Genomic DNA, 19,180 nt, shown 5'->3' on the forward strand with positions numbered 1-19,180 from the left:
CATTTGGTGTTTGAAATTCAAAAATTTTGAGCATTTCAACCACGAGCCGGGCAAGAATCCAAATTTGGGGTTCGAGATTACAAATGTTGTTGGAATGACCTGTTAGCAAGTGTTGTTGGATGAGTATTTTGCTGATATTTATTTGTGTAGGATGTTAATGGAGTAATGGATATTGAAGATATTCAATCAAGTCTCCATGCCTTAAGGCAATTATATGGACTTTTAAAACAGGATGAGGATGGCTTGCCAAATGTGACCTCTGAAACTGTAAGTTCTCTTTTCTTATTTTATGACTCCCTGGAAAAAAATATGTATGATTTTTAGACAAATTACCAGTTCTGAGGTTTTAGTTGAACCTGAATTACCCATTAAAGTGGGTTAGATAACAAGCTGATGAACATAATGTTCTTGTTTGCACTTCATTGTTACTGCAACTCTAGTTTTTTTCTAACTTTTCCTGAAGTCATGCTTTCAAACTAATTCCCAGTAGTTTCCTTTGTTTTCTTCTATGTTTGTGGTTATAATGTTGAATTATTGATCAGCATTTCATTTTTGGTAAAGAGACTTTTTTCCCCTTATCAACCTTAAAATCTGATTTATAATTTAGTATTTGGCCAAGCTTACCTTTTGGTTCATCTATGATCTATCATCTCTGCTATTCAGAAATTTCCCTTCTCAACGGGAAGCCGAAGCTCGTTTAAATCCCGCTGTTTGTGTGGAACATAGCAATAGAACCAAAAAAGACTTTTTGTCCAAAGTCAGGGCCTACTTCTGATGCCTTTTGCTTTTATGTTTTGGAGCAGTTGGATAATAAAGCGCGGCTTCTGTTAAAAAGTTTACTTGACAGTGCAACTGAAAGGGTTTTAAAGGCCCATTCACGGGTAATTTTTCCACTTCTCTGTAGGTTTAAGATTTCTTGAACAATTCATGAATTTTGATTAGAGTCTTGGCAGTTTAGGTATTCCCTGTAGGGAGAAGAAGGCTCCTGGCATTCACAATATGTAAATGTTTATCTAGGAACTTCTTTGTGTAATTCCTCCTTTTTGTTTGCTTAAATGTGTTGCAGATTGTAGCTGGTCAGGTTGACGCATCTTTGAAATGTACGTCTGGACAGCCACAACGGTTGAAAGACTCGGTGAAAGAACAACATCTTGCATTATCAAATGCGTTGAAGCAACGTTGGGAAAAGCAATCAGTTAGCTCAGAAACCGGTGGATTAAAATTGGAAGGAGTTGTTAAGCCAGCAACTGAGGTAGGTGTGATAGAGATGCCAAATCTCGTCTTCTCTGCAACTGAATCTGAAAATAGAAGGAAACGCTGCAGGGTTTGCCAACGCCCCAAAACTGTGAAGCAATTTAAGCCTATAGGGAAAGCCAAGTTTTCTGATCATGGAAGACCGAGCTCTATAAGAGTTACAACATTGCAGGATAAGCCAAGCAATCAAAGTAGCCATTTTTGCTTCACCTCAGGAAGCAATGAACGGGGAAATGAGAATGGAGTTTTTCTCGGTGGTGTCTCAAGTGGCATTGGATCTGTGGCTTCTTCTTCAAATAGGCCGGAGTTTGATTTTGTTAAAACAGAAGTTAGGCATGAGTTTACTCCTGAAACCGAGGGGATACCCGAGGACAACAGTTGTTTATCTAAAGAAGTTTCAGACGCCATCAAGCAAATTGAAATGCATATTTCAGCTCTGCAATTGGAAGCCAAATCGGGTACAAATGTCATTGAATCTGAGTTACGTGATACAGTTGCTGATTGTTTTCTGCAAATGGGTATCTCGAGTGCCATTAAGCGGACAAAAGGATTGGTTGCCAGTAGCGATCCAAGTCAAGCTGGTGCAGTTGTAAACGATTCACACTATCATTTGGACCGTCAATGTTCTGTGGAGCCTATAATAACTCCCTCCAATTCACTATATCAGGGTCCTATTAGGATGATGAATCAACTAACTGATTCAACATCTCCAAATTTGGCTGCTAATCAAGCTAAGATGACTCGTGAACACGTGAGAAATGCAGGTCTTGTCTCAAAACATAATGTGTCAGGTCGGGGCGAAGAGCCTATTGATGACAACGAGATGCAGATACTGAAAGGAAATTGGCTTGCTCTTCAGGACATCAAGACCATTCTCAACAAATTGGAGTCTGCGCGTGAACCAAACAGCTCGGGTCATGATTTTGCAAACCGGACAATTCCTGATTGTAAGGGTTATCATATCTCACAAGGCCAAAACAAGACAGTAAATGCACTTTCTGCTTTGCCTGCTATAAACCGGGATCAAGATCTTGTGCCTTTGAATCCGAATCCCAGGAAACCGAGAATTCCCAAATCAACCGTGCAGCTGAAGGAGAGTGAAAAGGATTTGCAACATCATAAAACTATAAGGCGGACTTGGTTGGATTCCAAGCATGGCCACCTAATAGAGGCCAGAAAAAACTTGTATAAAAGTCTTAAGGATCTAAATCAGTTTGGATTGTCAAGGAAGGAGAAGTTTACAAACTATCCAAAAAGAAGGTATCTACTAGAGCAGGAACCAGAGGCTACAGTGTCAAGCTCATACTCAAGCCAGCCAAGAAGCACTTATGGTAGTCATACTGAAGACTATTCAGAATCGGGCCACATCAGTGACCAGAATTATACAGATGCACCAATTAGCAGCAGTTGCAGCGATAGTGAGTTATACCCTATCAGAAGAAAAAGCCGTTACATAATTGACTCGAGCAGTGGTGAGAATGAGGTTTACTCGTCATCGTTGCCAGACAGTGCTAGCTTTCTTCGAAGGAGTTCTACACACAGTGGCGAGAGTGAGGCATCCTCGCAATTCAGCCAGCCCGTTAGTTCCTACTCTCGTGATTCTTCATCAAAGACTTGCAGTCCTGTTAGGGCATATAAATCTGCTAATGTGGAGAAAACTAAGAAACAAGTTGGACGTTGGACGAAGTTCAAAGACAAGCTAGGAATTATATTTCATCACCACCACCATCACCACCATCATCACAATAACAATAAGAAAGACGAGAATACTACTAATCACAGAACCAAGGTAAACCATGAAACACCTTTGCCAAAGCACAAAGGAAAAAGTCCCTGTCCTCCAAGAAAACATGAGGTCCATGAAGAACAACAGGCTGTGCAAAAGCTCGGTAAACCTGTGGTATGTGATCAACGTGGCAAAAGCCAACATGGGAGCCATTTTCATGCTCTTGTACAGGGGTTGAAGAATTCAAAGTCACTGAAACATGGCAACCTACAGTCAAAGAAGGGGAAACATGGTAACAAGAAGGCAGTGAAGACATCTCATTTGTGGCAGCTATTGCGTCAACATGGAAGATTCAAAAAGCCGCCTGCCTTGCTTGAATCTAGTGTTACGAAAAACCCCGCAAGAGAATTTTCTAAGACCAAGTGAGGAGGTAAATATCATTGTTCGGCCGTTCAGTTTCTAGGTATATAAGTATATTAACTGTTCAAATTATCGTATGTATAGTCTCAGCATTGCAATACCATTGTAACGATATTGTCCACAAAAATGACCCTTTCTAATGACAACTGATAAGCACCGTGGTTAAGAGTGATGGTTAGAGATGGTGAGCTTTGAATATGTTGTAATGATAACCACACCACCTGGTATCTGTCACTAATGCATGCCTGGCAGCTCGGACATCAAATTTAAAGAGGAAAATAATTCAGTCTTTTTTTCCTTTTTCTTTTTTTTTTTTTGGCGAAAAAGATAAATTTTATTGAAAAGAAAGTCTTGGGGAAAAGAAGCCCGGCCTGTCATACAACAGAGAAGAGCAGACAGAAGGGACAATTGTTATGCCGTGGACCCAGGTCCACCTTGCAAGGTGGACCTGGGTCTACGTTCACATACACTATACTCTACATTCATACTTTGTAAACTCTACATTCACATACACTATACTCTACATTCACACTTTGTAAACTCTACGTTCACACATTACATGATTATATGATACTCTACATTCACACTTTGTAAACTCCACATTCACACATTACAAGATTATATGTTTAGTAACTATATTACCATTCACACATTACAAGATTATATGTTTAGTAACTATATTACCATTGTTATGCATTCACACATTCAAAACTCTAACTATATTACCATTGTTATGCATTCACACATTCAAAACTCTATATTCACAGGTATTGTTATGCATTCACACATTCAAAACTCTATATTCACAGGTTCTATACTCCATATTCACAACTTGAAAACTTCACATTCACACATTACAGCGCTACAAGTTGCTAGAACTTCTTAACTCTATTACAGATTCACACATGCATAACTCTACATTCACGATTTCTATACTCTATATTCACAATTTGAAACATTCACATTCACACATTTCTGGGCAACTCTACATTCACACAATCATAACTGTACATTCACGATTCCTATACTCTACATTCACACTTTGAAGTCTCTACATTCACACATTTTTAGACAACTCTATATTCAGCAATATGTTTACTAATTGAAAAAAGAAAATGAGACAAAAACGACGTAGTTTTGGACCCAGGTCCACCTTGCAAGGTGGACCTGGGTCCACAGCATAATTTGCCCAGAAGGGAGGAGAGAGTTGTGGTCTAAAAAAATGGAGGGTGAAAATAATTCAGTCTTTAATCTTGACAATTCTAACTAAACATTTTAAATTTAGTAATTTAGTAAAAAATCCAATTCAACTTAAATTTGCATACCATTTTATATGAATAAAGGTGGAACAAAACGTGAAAATGCAATTTTGTCATTCAACTAAAAAAATTACAATTGAACCATTTGGCATTTTAAAATCATGTAATCCATCCGAAGTGATTTGAAGTGGCAAATTATCAACTAGTAATTAGGTGAAATTATTATTATTATGCCAAGGTATATATATAATGTTTAAGATCAGGTATGCAGGCTGCTTCTGGTGCGAAAATGCGGTGAACCATGATTAATGACTCTCTTTTATATATATTATATATTTGGATTCATCTGAAATTTAAAATTCGCTTTGAATTTCGGGTGTTACTTTGAATAATCCGAATAACACCCACCTCTACCTACAACGCAACCCCTAATAGCATTTATATTTTGGGGTCAATTCTTGAAAGTTAACTTATCAAATTCAATTGGTCGGTTAGCTGGCTTGATAATCACTCGGTTTGAGCCATTCAACTATATGAAACCTATATTAGTTTGTTTTCTTGTGGTCTTTTGCTGGTGAGTCACAAGGCAAATTTTACCCAAAAGGCACATTAGAATAATGCTGGTGAGCTTACAGATCCAGCTGGCTTCAATAAACAAAAACTAAAATAAAATAATAAAGAGCATATGCTCTTGCAGACAAAGAATTGCTTAATATGAAGCTGTCATTATCTACACTCTATGTATGTATATCTGAATTTAGTGTATATATATATTACAAGTTGCAGAAAGCCACAGAAATTATAACATAATAAACTACTAAAAATCAATATATGCTATCAATTGCAAGTTGCAGCTAATTAAAAATGCTTCATTCCCTCTTGCAATTATTGAACTTAGAACCATAAAGGCAATTATATTGCCAGTTGATATTGCTTCTGCTACTAACAACCTTCAGGCTTCAGCCCAACATTAAGTGAGCAGAAAACAAGTCACAATTACATTTCATTCAAACAGAGATCAGAGAGAATAGAAGAATGGCTTGTGTAGCTGTAACTTCTCTTGTGAGGACAATAGAGGTCGAGCTCTTGCGACTTCGGCCTCGTCCAATCGTTCAAGAAAAGGGACTCATCCCTCCCAACAAAGACTTGATCCAATCTCTCCGTCGAAAGCTATCATCTCTTATTAAACTATTCGATGAGAATAGGATGGATGGTGCCGAAGCAATTAAAGACTTGGAAACAAAACTCAGAGATGTGGCTTTCACAATAGAAGATGAAATCGAATTCCAAATCGCACAACTTTACCAGGAAGAGGAAGAGGAAGAGGAAAGAACTTCGCCTGCTCTCAAACTTTGTCATGTATTGCAACAAGCAATAGAAGACATTGATAGCATCAATAAAGAGTTGGAGAAAATCAAGGAGGACAAGAGTGTTGAAGCCTTGCAAGGAAGGATGACTACGCTTGATGTTTTCCCCAGATCTGATGAAGTTATCATGACCGGTGATTCCTCACAGCATGCTTCACACTCCCAGGACAAAATGGTTGGGAAAAACAATGAGTTCGAGAGGGTTAAGAAGATGTTGATTGAACACTCATCCAAACAGCGAGAAGTTGTCTCTATTAAAGGTATGGGAGGTATCGGTAAGACAACATTAGCAAGAAGAGTTTATGATGATCCGGAAATTGCTTCCAATTTTGACAAGAAAACATGGGTTGTTGCATCGCAAAATCATAACAAGAGACAACTGCTCATAAGTCTTCTGAAATCAATTAGTGGCAAAGAAGAAACTGGCCCTGATGAGGAGATTGCATTACATCTCTACCAAGGCTTGAAGGGTCAAAGGTACATGGTTGTGATTGATGACCTATGGAGCAACAAGGCATGGGATGCTGTCAAAATTTGTCTTCCTAATGATAGTCAGAGTAGTCGAGTATTGGTGACTACTCGTTTTGCAGAGGTGGCTGCTCAGATTGGTTCCAATAGTGACTTTTCTCATCAAATGCAATTTTTAGATCCAAATGAAAGTTGGAATCTATTCTACGAAAAGGCATGCAAATGTCGTGGTGCAGAATTTGAAGCAATTGGGAGACCAATTGTTGAAAAATGCCAAGGTCTTCCATTGGCAATTGTTGTGGTTGCTGGTCTATTTTCCAAACTCGTCACACTAGATGAGTGGAAGAATATGGCCAAAACTCTAATAAATTCATCTGTAACAACGGTTGATGAAGAGTGCTCAAGAATACTCGTTTCAAGTTACAATCAGTTGCATTACAACTTGAAAGCTTGTTTCTTATATTTGGGCATTTTTCCGGAAGATAAAGAGATCTTTGTTAAAAATCTTGCAAGGTTATGGGCTGCAGAAGGATTTATAAAGACATCTAAGAAAATGAGCTTTGATCTGGTGGCTACAATCAATATTCATGAACTCAACGATAGAAACCTAATTCTTGTCAGCCAGGTAAGTAGTTGTGGAGGAAAAATAAAGGCATTTAGAATTCATGACTTATTGCATTCCTTTTGTGTACGAGAAGCTCAAAAAGAAAACCTTCTGCATGTTGTCCATGAAAATAGTTCCAATCTCCCTCAGAAAGGTTTCCGTTGGGTAAGCTTCCATTCAAAAGATCCTAACAGCCCAGCTGCCTCATATACTTTTCCAAAAACCTGTAGATCCATCTTCTCTTTTTCAGGAAAGACACCTTTAGATTTGAAAGTCTGCAATCTGTTGAGAGTACTCTATGGTGCTGAGGGCGAGATTGCAAATCTTGTCCATTTGAGATACCTAGGTTCAAAACCTTCTGATTTTGAATTCTTAGAACCAGCCTGTGCTTGGAATCTTCAAACACTATCCACTTCTGAGAATGATAAAAGGAACTGTTTATTGTTTCCACACCTAGAATATTGTCGTTGTGGCTCTATTTCTAGTTGTTTTCCCGAATTTGTTCATCAAAGGTTGGAGAACATTTCTTGGTTGAAGCCTGCACAGTGCACAAGAGAGTTATTTAAAAAAATTCCATACCTAAAGAAGGTAAACATTAAAAGTGAGGGAAGGGCTTGGAATGATTGGTATTGCGACCTTTCCAATTTGAAGTATCTCGAGAGTCTGCAAATTTGTGAAAGAAATTCGATTTTGGCGGGTGCACATAGGGCTCCAATTAGAAACCGTATTTTTCACTTGAAACAACTTAAGAAGTTGACCTTTCATGGTATGTACTTCGTGTGGAAGGAAATTAGTGTTTTCAGCAGCTTGCCTAAGCTTGAGGTGCTAAAGCTTAGAGGATGTTCTTGCATCGATGAAGAGTGGAAACTATCTGAGGATGAGATATTTAAGCAGTTAGCTTATTTGGAAATTCATACAACTCGGTTCAAGCGTTGGGAAGCCAGAAATAATCATTTTCCAAACCTTCAGCACCTAATCCTTTCTGGGTGCTACAAATTGGAAGAGATCCCAGTTGGGTTTGGGGAAATTGGAACATTGGAGTTGATCAAAATAAAGTATTGTCTTCCTTCTGTGGTGGAATCAGCGAAACAAATTCTGGAAGAGCAACATGATGCAGGAAATGATAATATGTTTGTCATTGAAGAAGGCACATTAAAGGTCTCTCTCCCTTTTCTCTTTCCCAACTGCTTTGAAATGATTAATCTATTTCACGTACACTCCAAACTTCATTTAGTTTAATTCACTTTTAAATATATGGTTCATATATATGGCAGCCTGCCCAGTCTAATGAAGATGATGAGTCTGATGAAGATGAGTTCGATGAAGATGATGAGTAGATCAGAGGATGCTCCCAAAGAAGAAAGGAAAAGGGTATGTCTACTATCCCTATATATCCTCCTTGTTCATTTAATTATTTCATTCATATGTCAAGGTGATGCATCACAAAATTGGATAAACAATAATCAGGATACATGGATAACTCATTTGGTTTCTGGGTGACAGATTGTGCAATAATGTAGGATCAAGCCTAGCAGTTGCAGTGTGGATTTTTACCACTTGTGGGAGTGACTCCTTGGGGCACCTTTTACCAAGTACTGGATTGGCACAGTACATGAATTGAGACAATAATGGTTAAATACATGAAATCTAAGAAACATGTAGTTTGGTGGCTAGTTTTATTGGAAACTTGGATTAGCTTTAAATATTTTTAATATTTGTAATTCTCTTTATGTTTATTTTATTTTTCCTATGCATGCTTTTAATATTTGCAACTCTTATATTTTCTTAATTGTCTATTTAAAAAGACTTTTGTATTCGGAAGTTCAAGTTTGAATATTATTGAAAGTCTTTGAGTTTGAGTTATATTGTTTGTGTTCTTTTGGTTTCCCTTGTCCTATATACGGACCTCCGATCCTATCTAATGTGTGACTGGATCACCATGATTTACTCCCTCACAATCTTGTGGGGGCCCTTGTTGCGCCCGCGGAAGTGGGATAGATCAGATTGCAACAATAATTTGAGAAAGAAAAATAAATGAGGCACAGATTTTACGTGGAAAACCCCTAAACAAACTAGGGTAAAACCACGGGCAAGGGTAGAAGAATTTCACTATGAGAAAATAGGAGTTACAACTACTCTCTAACTAACAAGGAGAAAACAAGGATAATTCTCTCTTGCTAGGAAGGAGAAATACACTCAACAAACTCTCTAATCTCTAATGTCTCTAGTATATGAGGGAAGAATAGAATGATTTGGGATGACTAGAATGGCAAAATGACCTCCCTATTTATAGTTGAGAAATTGGGGTCATTTTGTAGTTAGTCCAAAGTTTAGGGACCAAATAATAAATATTTTGGTAGGTGCCTAACTCCATGCCTAACCCTTTTTGACTTGCCTAATTCTTTGTCAATTGTTGATATTTGCCTAATTATGGCTGCTGCAACATTCTTTGCCGACAGCCCTTACGGCGAGGATTTTCACTTTTGCGGACAAGTATAAACAATACTGACCCTAAAGCATCGACTTTACAATACTTGGTATACATTAACTAACTACTCTTTCTCAACTTTACAATACTTGGTGTCTATCTTTGATGCATTCATTATATTTGCAGATTTGGTGTTGGATTTGAATTAGATTGAGTTAATAAGAAGATTGGTAAAAAAGTATCTGAGTGAATGATTTAGGCATTTCAGTTCTTCCGGTATATGTAATGTGCACTTTTTAGTTTTGTAATTCGGATGTGCATTGGAATACTTTTTTAGTGTTTGTTTCTAATATTGTATTATGGAACTTCAAACCTTAAAAAATGTCACATTAAAAAAGATGTTAATTTCATTTTTTATCCTAGATTTATAGGTGACAGTCCACTTGTAGTTTTTTTTTATTAGAACATCATCATTTGATCCTAGTATTATTGTGGCATGATCATCTTTAGTCCTCCATCAACAAAATCGTTGAAATATCGTTAAATGCAAAGACATTTAAATCTTTTTTTTTATATATAGAAAGTAGGTTGAACCACTATATTTTTTAGGTTTATTTTTTTGAAATTGAAGATCGAAATGCCCTTATATTTAACAATATTTAAACTGGGACAAAAAAGGTCATGCCACAATAATACTAAGACCAAAAGTGAATGTTCTAATAAAAAAGTATTTAAAGTGGACTGCAACCTATAAATTTAGGACAAAAATGGAATTAACTCTAAAAAACTTTATAAAAAAAAAAAAAAAAAGAGGGGTGAGGGGGGTGGGGTTGATTAGTATTGTAATTTGAAATTTTTTACTAAACAAATGGTATCAAGTGTAACTTTGATTTTTCATTTTATTTGTAGTAGATGACGTTTTTATGCGCCATATTGCATTATTTTTTATTTCTTTAAAAAATTTACTAATATTTTTAAAAATTATGTCAAATCACCGCCACATTTGGTGTCAAGTAATTGTCACATCAGAATAATAATACGCATGAAAGCTTAGTCAATGCCAAATCAATGGTAACATATTAAATAGGTAAATTAGGGTTCAATTGCACTTTTTTGTCTGTTTAAGGGGCCTCAATGTTTTTTTTTTTTTAATTAGGAGCTTAATTGCACTATTTATTTCCTTAGCAATTAGGACTCATTTGACCCATTTTCTTAAAATAAATTTAAGTGCTCAAAAGTCGTTTTATATGTTATCAAGAGTTAATACTACAAATGATTTTCTGACTATTGGGGTAACACTCCTTTTAATTCTACACTTTCAATTTGATCAAAATAGTCCTCCGTTAAGATCTTGTAATACTCATGTTGACTTGATAATATGCAGACGTGGCGATTACTAAATTTACAAATATCTTTTACTTTAATTTAATAAATTTAAATAAAAAATTATTTAAAAAAAAAAACAAAAAAAAACACCTAGCCTTCTCACAGGAGAAGGCAACTGGGTGGATCATCTTGTCGAGTGAGAAGGCGAGGTTGCCTTCTCAGTGGAGAAGACAATGTATTTTTTTTAAAATAATTATTTTATTTAAATTTATTAAAATAAAATTTTTAAAAAAAATATTTTTTAATTTGGTAATCACCACGTCAGCATATTATCAAGTCAATAGGTCATCATAGGTTAAATTGCATGATTTTGCATTGTTCAAGAACTTAATTGTAATTTTTTTGTTAGTTTGATGATCAATTATAAATGTGTAGTTGGATGACTTATTTGACCCTTATTTTTAAAAATAATAAAAGGGTGTGATTGGTATTGTAATTTGAAAGGTTTTGCTAAACAAATGGTATCAAATGTAAGTTTAATTTAATTTAATTTATTTTTAGTAGACGACACTTTTAACCGCAACATTGCATTTTTTTTAAAATTTTTTTTTTAAAAAAATTACTAATATTTTTAAAAAATTATGCCAAATCACTGTCACATTTAGTGTCAAGTAATCACCACATCATAATAATAACGTACGCGAAAGTTTAGTCACCTCCAGATCAATGGTAACTTCCTGAATAGGTAAATTACCGCTCAATTGCACTCTTTTGTCGGTATAAGGTGTCTCTATGAATTTTTATTTTAAAAAAAAAATTATAGTTAAGAGCCCAAATGCACTATTTATTTCACTTAGGGGTCGGGACTCAATTTAACCCGTTTTCTTGAAAAAAATTCTAGTCCTCAAAAGTCGTTTTAATTTATATGTTATCAATTAAAGCTAACAAATAATTACCATCTCAGACAATAAACTAATAGCTAATTACAACGAATATTAATATAGAGCATTGATGAAGTGATGGGTACAAGTCATGAAAAGTCTATAGGTTTATTATTATTATTTTTTAATTTGTTCATATAATCATACAATCATACATACTTTCTCAACCTATTCAATGTTGGGTTTGAATCTGTGACTTCTCATTTGGGGGAAAATTATGCTATGGACTCGGGTCCACCTTGTATGCAAGGTAGATCCAAGTCCATGTTCACAATTTTAGAATTCTATGTTCACAGGCAATTTATATCGTAGACCACAGTGCACAATGCATTGTGCACCCTGTACCAAAATAAGTTCTGTGTATTCTAGGTAATCATTCTGTGTATTCCAGGCAATCATTATGTGTATTCATGTTAGTAACACATGTCGTGATGTGTTTGTGCATTCGAATGTTTAGGAGGATGAGTTATGTGTATTTTGTGTCAATATTTTGTGTATTCGATCATGTTATTAACACAGGTTGTGATGTGTTTGTGCATTCGAATGGTAAGAGGATGAGTTATGTGTATTTTGTGTCAATATTCTGTGTATTCCGGGCAAACGTTCTGTGTATTCTAGGCAAATGTTTTGTATATTCTAGACAATGATTATGTGTATTATAGATAATGAATTTCCTGGAGTCATTCGCGTCCGCGTCCACTAACATCAAAACGACGTCGTTTCGGACCAGGGTCCACAGTGCATTGTGGACCCTGGTCCACGATATAACGATTGATGTTCACAATTTTAGAATTCTATGTTCACAATTTTAGAACTCTATATTCACAATTTTAGATCTCAATATACAAAATTACATTACTCAATATTCACAATTTTGTTATATAGATTCAAAAGTTGTGTTATAATATTGAATATAGAGTTATAGAATTATGAATATAGAGTTCTGAAATTGTGAACATAGAGTTCTGAAAGTGTGAACATAGAGTTATGAAATTGTGAACATAGAGTTCTGTAATTGTGAATATAAAGTTCAAAAATTATGAATATAGAGTTCAAAAATTGTGAACATAAAGTTCAAAATGTGTGAACATAGAGTTCTAAAATTGTGAGTGGTCCATGGCATAACAACCGACTATCATTTAGAAAAGCCACAGAGGTGTCATTGAGCTACAAGCTACAAAGAGTTTATGGGTTTAATTGGTTTAACAACTTTACACATGGAATACAACATTATATGACATATAAAAAATTCTCCAATTTGCCTTGAAATAAGTAGTCGAACGGATTGAATATGGTTCTTGTATTTTAAGATCACAAGTTTGATTATTACTAGCATGTTCTCGATCATGCTTGTGCTTTGTGAGCTATTATACAATAACGAGGTTTACTTGGGGTACACTCTCGAATAGTGGTTGTGAGTTCTTGTCACTTTGATTTGAACTATAACAAATTAAAATTAATAAAAAAGTATTTGTAATCCTTTACATATTTATTTATGGACAATACTAAATGTCCATACATCTATCACTCACAAACTTGTCACTCCGTGATGTATCAAATTTTAATAGATTAAGATTTAAAATAAACAGGGAAAAAATAAAACAAATTTATTAAAAGTTATCACATCAAGGAATGACAAGTTTGTGAGCAAGAGATATATGAGCAATTAGCATTTTCTTTTATTTATTTGCACGAACATGCATCTTTTTGTTTAGTTTTGCTTTGTTTTTTTTTTTTCTTTTTGTTTTGCTTTTGCTTTTGCTTTTGTTTTTTTTTTTCCCATACTATATACCTCGTGGAATTAAATAATTTGTATGCACAAATTTACAACCTTTATTAAACGTTCCTGTCTGCCAATTATATTCTTGAAGTTGTATTTCGATACACACACAATTAATAAATAAAGTGAAAATTAAAGCTCTGCTTTACCACTTAGCCATGTGCTTATGTCTCAAAAATACTATTGGTGACTCTCAACTTCTTATTTATTTATTTGCACGATTTTTTAAATTTTAATCCTTTTTCTTTCCCTTTTGGGTTTTACCATACTATGCCTCGTGAAATTAAATACCGAGTAGCTTTTATATATGCAGAAACCTAAAACTCATATTTATTAACATTTTGTCTGCCAAATTTAAGCTCTGATTTTGATAAAAATAAAAAAATAAAAAATAAAAAAGCTCTGATTTTGATTGGTGCTCCCTATTTTAGATTCACCGACCACCTACATTTCTATAAATCCAAAATAATAATTTGTTATGTTATTGCGGAACATAGATCACTCTCTTGGTCTTTGCAATGGTAACGTATTATCGTCACAAGATTGGCAGATCACATTGTCAAAGCAAGAGTAGTTAATGAGACACATGAAGGAAACAAAGTTCTTAGTCTCAGAATGTCTCTCACTCCTTTTAATACGAGATTGACCTTTAAGTTTCAAATTAAAATTAAGTGCAAGCCAAAAATAATTTTTATTTTTTTAGTTTAAAATTAAAATTTAAATATTTGATATAATCGTTTTTAAAAGATTTCAGGATGAAAAAATTAATTGTTGAATTTGGATATTTTAAAAATAGAACAAAATTTTACCCAAAAAAAAAAAATCCCAGGTTGGAGCCATTTCCGGAACCGCCAGTTCAGAACCGAAATCGAACCGTGGTCAAAAGATCAGAACACCAAGGTATAGTATAGGGAACACCAAAACCCACAGCTTAAAGAACATAATTGGCAGACAAAATGTTAACTGTCTGGTGTTGTTTGTTTGTGTATACAAGCCATTTTCATTTGACGGGCTATACTTGCCAAACTTCTTATTTATTTATTTGCACGATACATTTTTTTGGTGTTCCCATACTATACGTACCTGTGAGTTATATTAGTATGTATTCTATATTGGTTTTATTATATAGTTTAGGGATAAGGGTCAAATAGACCCTCCAACTATGTACTAAAGTGCAATTAGACCCTTGAACTACAAAAACATTCAATTAGACCCTTAAAATTGTTAAAATTGTGCAATTAACTCATTTGACCTATAATAGTATGTCACCCCAAGTCACTTGCCACATAAGATTCCATGTAGATTAATATTTTTTTAAAATTATATTTTTAAAAAAAATCAAAATTTTTATATTTATATTTAAAAAAAAAAAAAAAAACCATTCCNCACTCTCGAATAGTGGTTGTGAGTTCTTGTCACTTTGATTTGAACTATAACAAATTAAAATTAATAAAAAAGTATTTGTAATCCTTTACATATTTATTTATGGACAATACTAAATGTCCATACATCTATCACTCACAAACTTGTCACTCCGTGATGTATCAAATTTTAATAGATTAAGATTTAAAATAAACAGGGAAAAAATAAAACAAATTTATTAAAAGTTATCACATCAAGGAATGACAAGTTTGTGAGCAAGAGATATATGAGCAATTAGCATTTTCTTTTATTTATTTGCACGAACATGCATCTTTTTGTTTAGTTTTGCTTTGTTTTTTTTTTTTCTTTTTGTTTTGCTTTTGCTTTTGCTTTTGTTTTTTTTTTTCCCATACTATATACCTCGTGGAATTAAATAATTTGTATGCACAAATTTACAACCTTTATTAAACGTTCCTGTCTGCCAATTATATTCTTGAAGTTGTATTTCGATACACACACAATTAATAAATAAAGTGAAAATTAAAGCTCTGCTTTACCACTTAGCCATGTGCTTATGTCTCAAAAATACTATTGGTGACTCTCAACTTCTTATTTATTTATTTGCACGATTTTTTAAATTTTAATCCTTTTTCTTTCCCTTTTGGGTTTTACCATACTATGCCTCGTGAAATTAAATACCGAGTAGCTTTTATATATGCAGAAACCTAAAACTCATATTTATTAACATTTTGTCTGCCAAATTTAAGCTCTGATTTTGATAAAAATAAAAAAATAAAAAATAAAAAAGCTCTGATTTTGATTGGTGCTCCCTATTTTAGATTCACCGACCACCTACATTTCTATAAATCCAAAATAATAATTTGTTATGTTATTGCGGAACATAGATCACTCTCTTGGTCTTTGCAATGGTAACGTATTATCGTCACAAGATTGGCAGATCACATTGTCAAAGCAAGAGTAGTTAATGAGACACATGAAGGAAACAAAGTTCTTAGTCTCAGAATGTCTCTCACTCCTTTTAATACGAGATTGACCTTTAAGTTTCAAATTAAAATTAAGTGCAAGCCAAAAATAATTTTTATTTTTTTAGTTTAAAATTAAAATTTAAATATTTGATATAATCGTTTTTAAAAGATTTCAGGATGAAAAAATTAATTGTTGAATTTGGATATTTTAAAAATAGAACAAAATTTTACCCAAAAAAAAAAAATCCCAGGTTGGAGCCATTTCCGGAACCGCCAGTTCAGAACCGAAATCGAACCGTGGTCAAAAGATCAGAACACCAAGGTATAGTATAGGGAACACCAAAACCCACAGCTTAAAGAACATAATTGGCAGACAAAATGTTAACTGTCTGGTGTTGTTTGTTTGTGTATACAAGCCATTTTCATTTGACGGGCTATACTTGCCAAACTTCTTATTTATTTATTTGCACGATACATTTTTTTGGTGTTCCCATACTATACGTACCTGTGAGTTATATTAGTATGTATTCTATATTGGTTTTATTATATAGTTTAGGGATAAGGGTCAAATAGACCCTCCAACTATGTACTAAAGTGCAATTAGACCCTTGAACTACAAAAACATTCAATTAGACCCTTAAAATTGTTAAAATTGTGCAATTAACTCATTTGACCTATAATAGTATGTCACCCCAAGTCACTTGCCACATAAGATTCCATGTAGATTAATATTTTTTTAAAATTATATTTTAAAAAAATCAAAATTTTTATATTTATATTTAAAAAAAAAAAAAAAAACCATTCCGCCATGGCAGGTTGGCTGCCAAGGCTTCTTTGTCCATGGCAGCCAACTGCCATGGCTCCTCCGTCTAGATTTGGACGGAGAAGAAGCCACGGCTTATATTTATATTTTTACAAAAAAAAAAAAAAAAAAAAAGACAGTAAAACTAACATTCCGCCATGGCAGGTTGGCTGCCATGGCCTCTTTGCCCATGGCAGCCAACTGCCACGGCTTCTGGACGGAGAAGAAGCCACCGCACGGCGGCTGTTAAATCATAATAGTTATATTTATATTTTAAAAAAAAATTAACATTCTGCCATGGCAAGTTGGCTGCCATGGCTTCTTTGTCTATGGCAGCCAACTGTCATGGCTTCTCCGTCCAGATTTGGACGGAGAAGAACTAAAGAAGCCACGGGTTGTTAAATCAAAATAGTTATATGTATATTTTTACCAAAAAAAAATAAAATAAAAATTCACCATGGCACGTTGGTTGCCATGGCTTTTCCGTCCAAATTTGGACGGAGAAGAAGCCACAGCGGTTGTGTCCCATTCAAATCCGGCTTCTCCACTTAAGTTTTTTTTTTAATGAGTTGCCAAGTCAGATGTAATTGACCGGTTACCTTTTGGTAACCTATTAAATATGTGAATTGCACAATTTAAATAAGTTTAAGGNAAAAAAAAAAAAAAAAAAAAAAGACAAGAAAACTAACATTCCGCCATGGCAGGTTGGCTGCCATGGCCTCTTTGCCCATGGCAGCCAACTGCCACGGCTTCTGGACGGAGAAGAAGCCACCGCACGGCGGCTGTTAAATCATAATAGTTATATTTATATTTTAAAAAAAAATTAACATTCTGCCATGGCAAGTTGGCTGCCATGGCTTCTTTGTCTATGGCAGCCAACTGTCATGGCTTCTCCGTCCAGATTTGGACGGAGAAGAACTAAAGAAGCCACGGGTTGTTAAATCAAAATAGTTATATGTATATTTTTACCAAAAAAAAATAAAATAAAAATTCACCATGGCACGTTGGTTGCCATGGCTTTTCCGTCCAAATTTGGACGGAGAAGAAGCCACAGCGGTTGTGTCCCATTCAAATCCGGCTTCTCCACTTAAGTTTTTTTTTTAATGAGTTGCCAAGTCAGATGTAATTGACCGGTTACCTTTTGGTAACCTATTAAATATGTGAATTGCACAATTTAAATAAGTTTAAGGGTCTAATTGAATATGTTTGTAGTTTGAGGGTCTAATTGCATTTTGGTGTATAGTTGGAGGGTCTATTTGACCCTTATCCCTATAGTTTATTATTAGTGGCTATCTTTTAGTCTGTAACCATAATCTGTAGAATAGGAGAGTCCTTACTCCTTAGCATCCTATGATAAAAGGACTCTCTCTCTCTGTGTAATTGATTTGAGGAAATTCAAAATCATTTGTTAATCTGGTATCAGACGCGACAGGTTCACCGTTCCTTTCTTTTCTCCTTTTTTTGCTTTCTTTTCCCCAACCGAACGTTACCGTCCGTCTTCTTCGACTATTACCATGAATACACCCAACACCGACGGCACAGTCGCCACCACTGCCGCACCTCCGCCGGTGACTCCCACCGCCCTAACCGCGGCACATCACTTCGTCTCCATAAAGCTAACGGCGAGGAATTATCTGTACTGGCATATGCAGCTGGTTCCATTCCTCAAGGGACAAGGTCTGCTCGGATTTCTCGACGGCTCCTACCCCTGTCCTCCGGCGACCATCCCACCTGCATCGCAATCGTCCACGGCTGCTGCGTCGGGGTCACCACCGCAGCCGAATCCGACGTATCCGGCCTGAGTTCAACAAGATCAGTCCATACTGTCGTTGCTGATCCCTTCCCTCACCGACGAGACGATGTACCTAGCGATCGGTCGTAACACCTCGCGGGAGGTCTGGGACTCCATCACCACCGCGCTCGCATCATCCTCGTGGTCGCGATGCCTGAGCCTTCTTGGCCAATTCCAAACGCTCAGGCAAGGTGACGCTTCTCCGGCCGAATACCTCGGCAAGGCACAGCTGCTCGTGGAGGCACTATCACTCGCCGGTAGGCCTCTTTCATCCGACGAACAGATCCTCTATGTTCTACGTGGTCTGCGGCCAGAATACCGATCCATGGCGAGCGCCCTGACCGTGACCGGTGTCCCTATCTCGCTATCGCAGCTTGCGGATCATTTGCAAAACCAGGAATTTATACATTCCGAAGATTTCACCGTGGCCGCGCCGTCTCCCCCAACAGCGATGATAAAATTTTCAACACATGTCTAAATTTTATTTTATTGGAAGAAAAAAAAAAACCAGAGTAAATGAATAAAACTTATTATCCACTCCTTTTCCTAAATCAATAAGAGTATACTATGTCAATAGAAAATCAAAAAGTAATTAGTAGTGCAAGTGGCAGAGGCCACCAAAATGCGCAGCATAAAATAAAATACTGAAAGTTGCAATTAAATTA

General features: G+C 35.4%; 1 protein-coding gene and 1 long non-coding RNA gene across 2 annotated transcripts; both read left to right on the plus strand.

The window, feature by feature from the left end:
* Positions 1-5,616: 5,616 nt before the first annotated feature.
* On the plus strand, positions 5,617-8,420 carry LOC116015855 (putative late blight resistance protein homolog R1A-3; the record flags this gene model as incomplete). The annotated part of the gene is made up of 2 exons (XM_031256023.1): positions 5,617-8,256; positions 8,373-8,420. Coding segments are annotated over exons 1-2 (2,610 nt in total), but the record flags the coding sequence as incomplete, so codon positions are not given.
* LOC116017374 lies at positions 8,421-8,961 on the plus strand. Its single transcript, XR_004097884.1, has 2 exons — positions 8,421-8,469; positions 8,602-8,961. It is a non-coding gene; the product is annotated as an uncharacterized LOC116017374 (long non-coding RNA).
* The last annotated feature ends 10,219 nt before the right edge of the window (positions 8,962-19,180 follow it).

The sequence above is a fragment of the Ipomoea triloba genome, chromosome 4 (assembly GCF_003576645.1).
Source record: "Ipomoea triloba cultivar NCNSP0323 chromosome 4, ASM357664v1".
NCBI classification, from domain to species: Eukaryota; Viridiplantae; Streptophyta; class Magnoliopsida; order Solanales; family Convolvulaceae; genus Ipomoea; species Ipomoea triloba.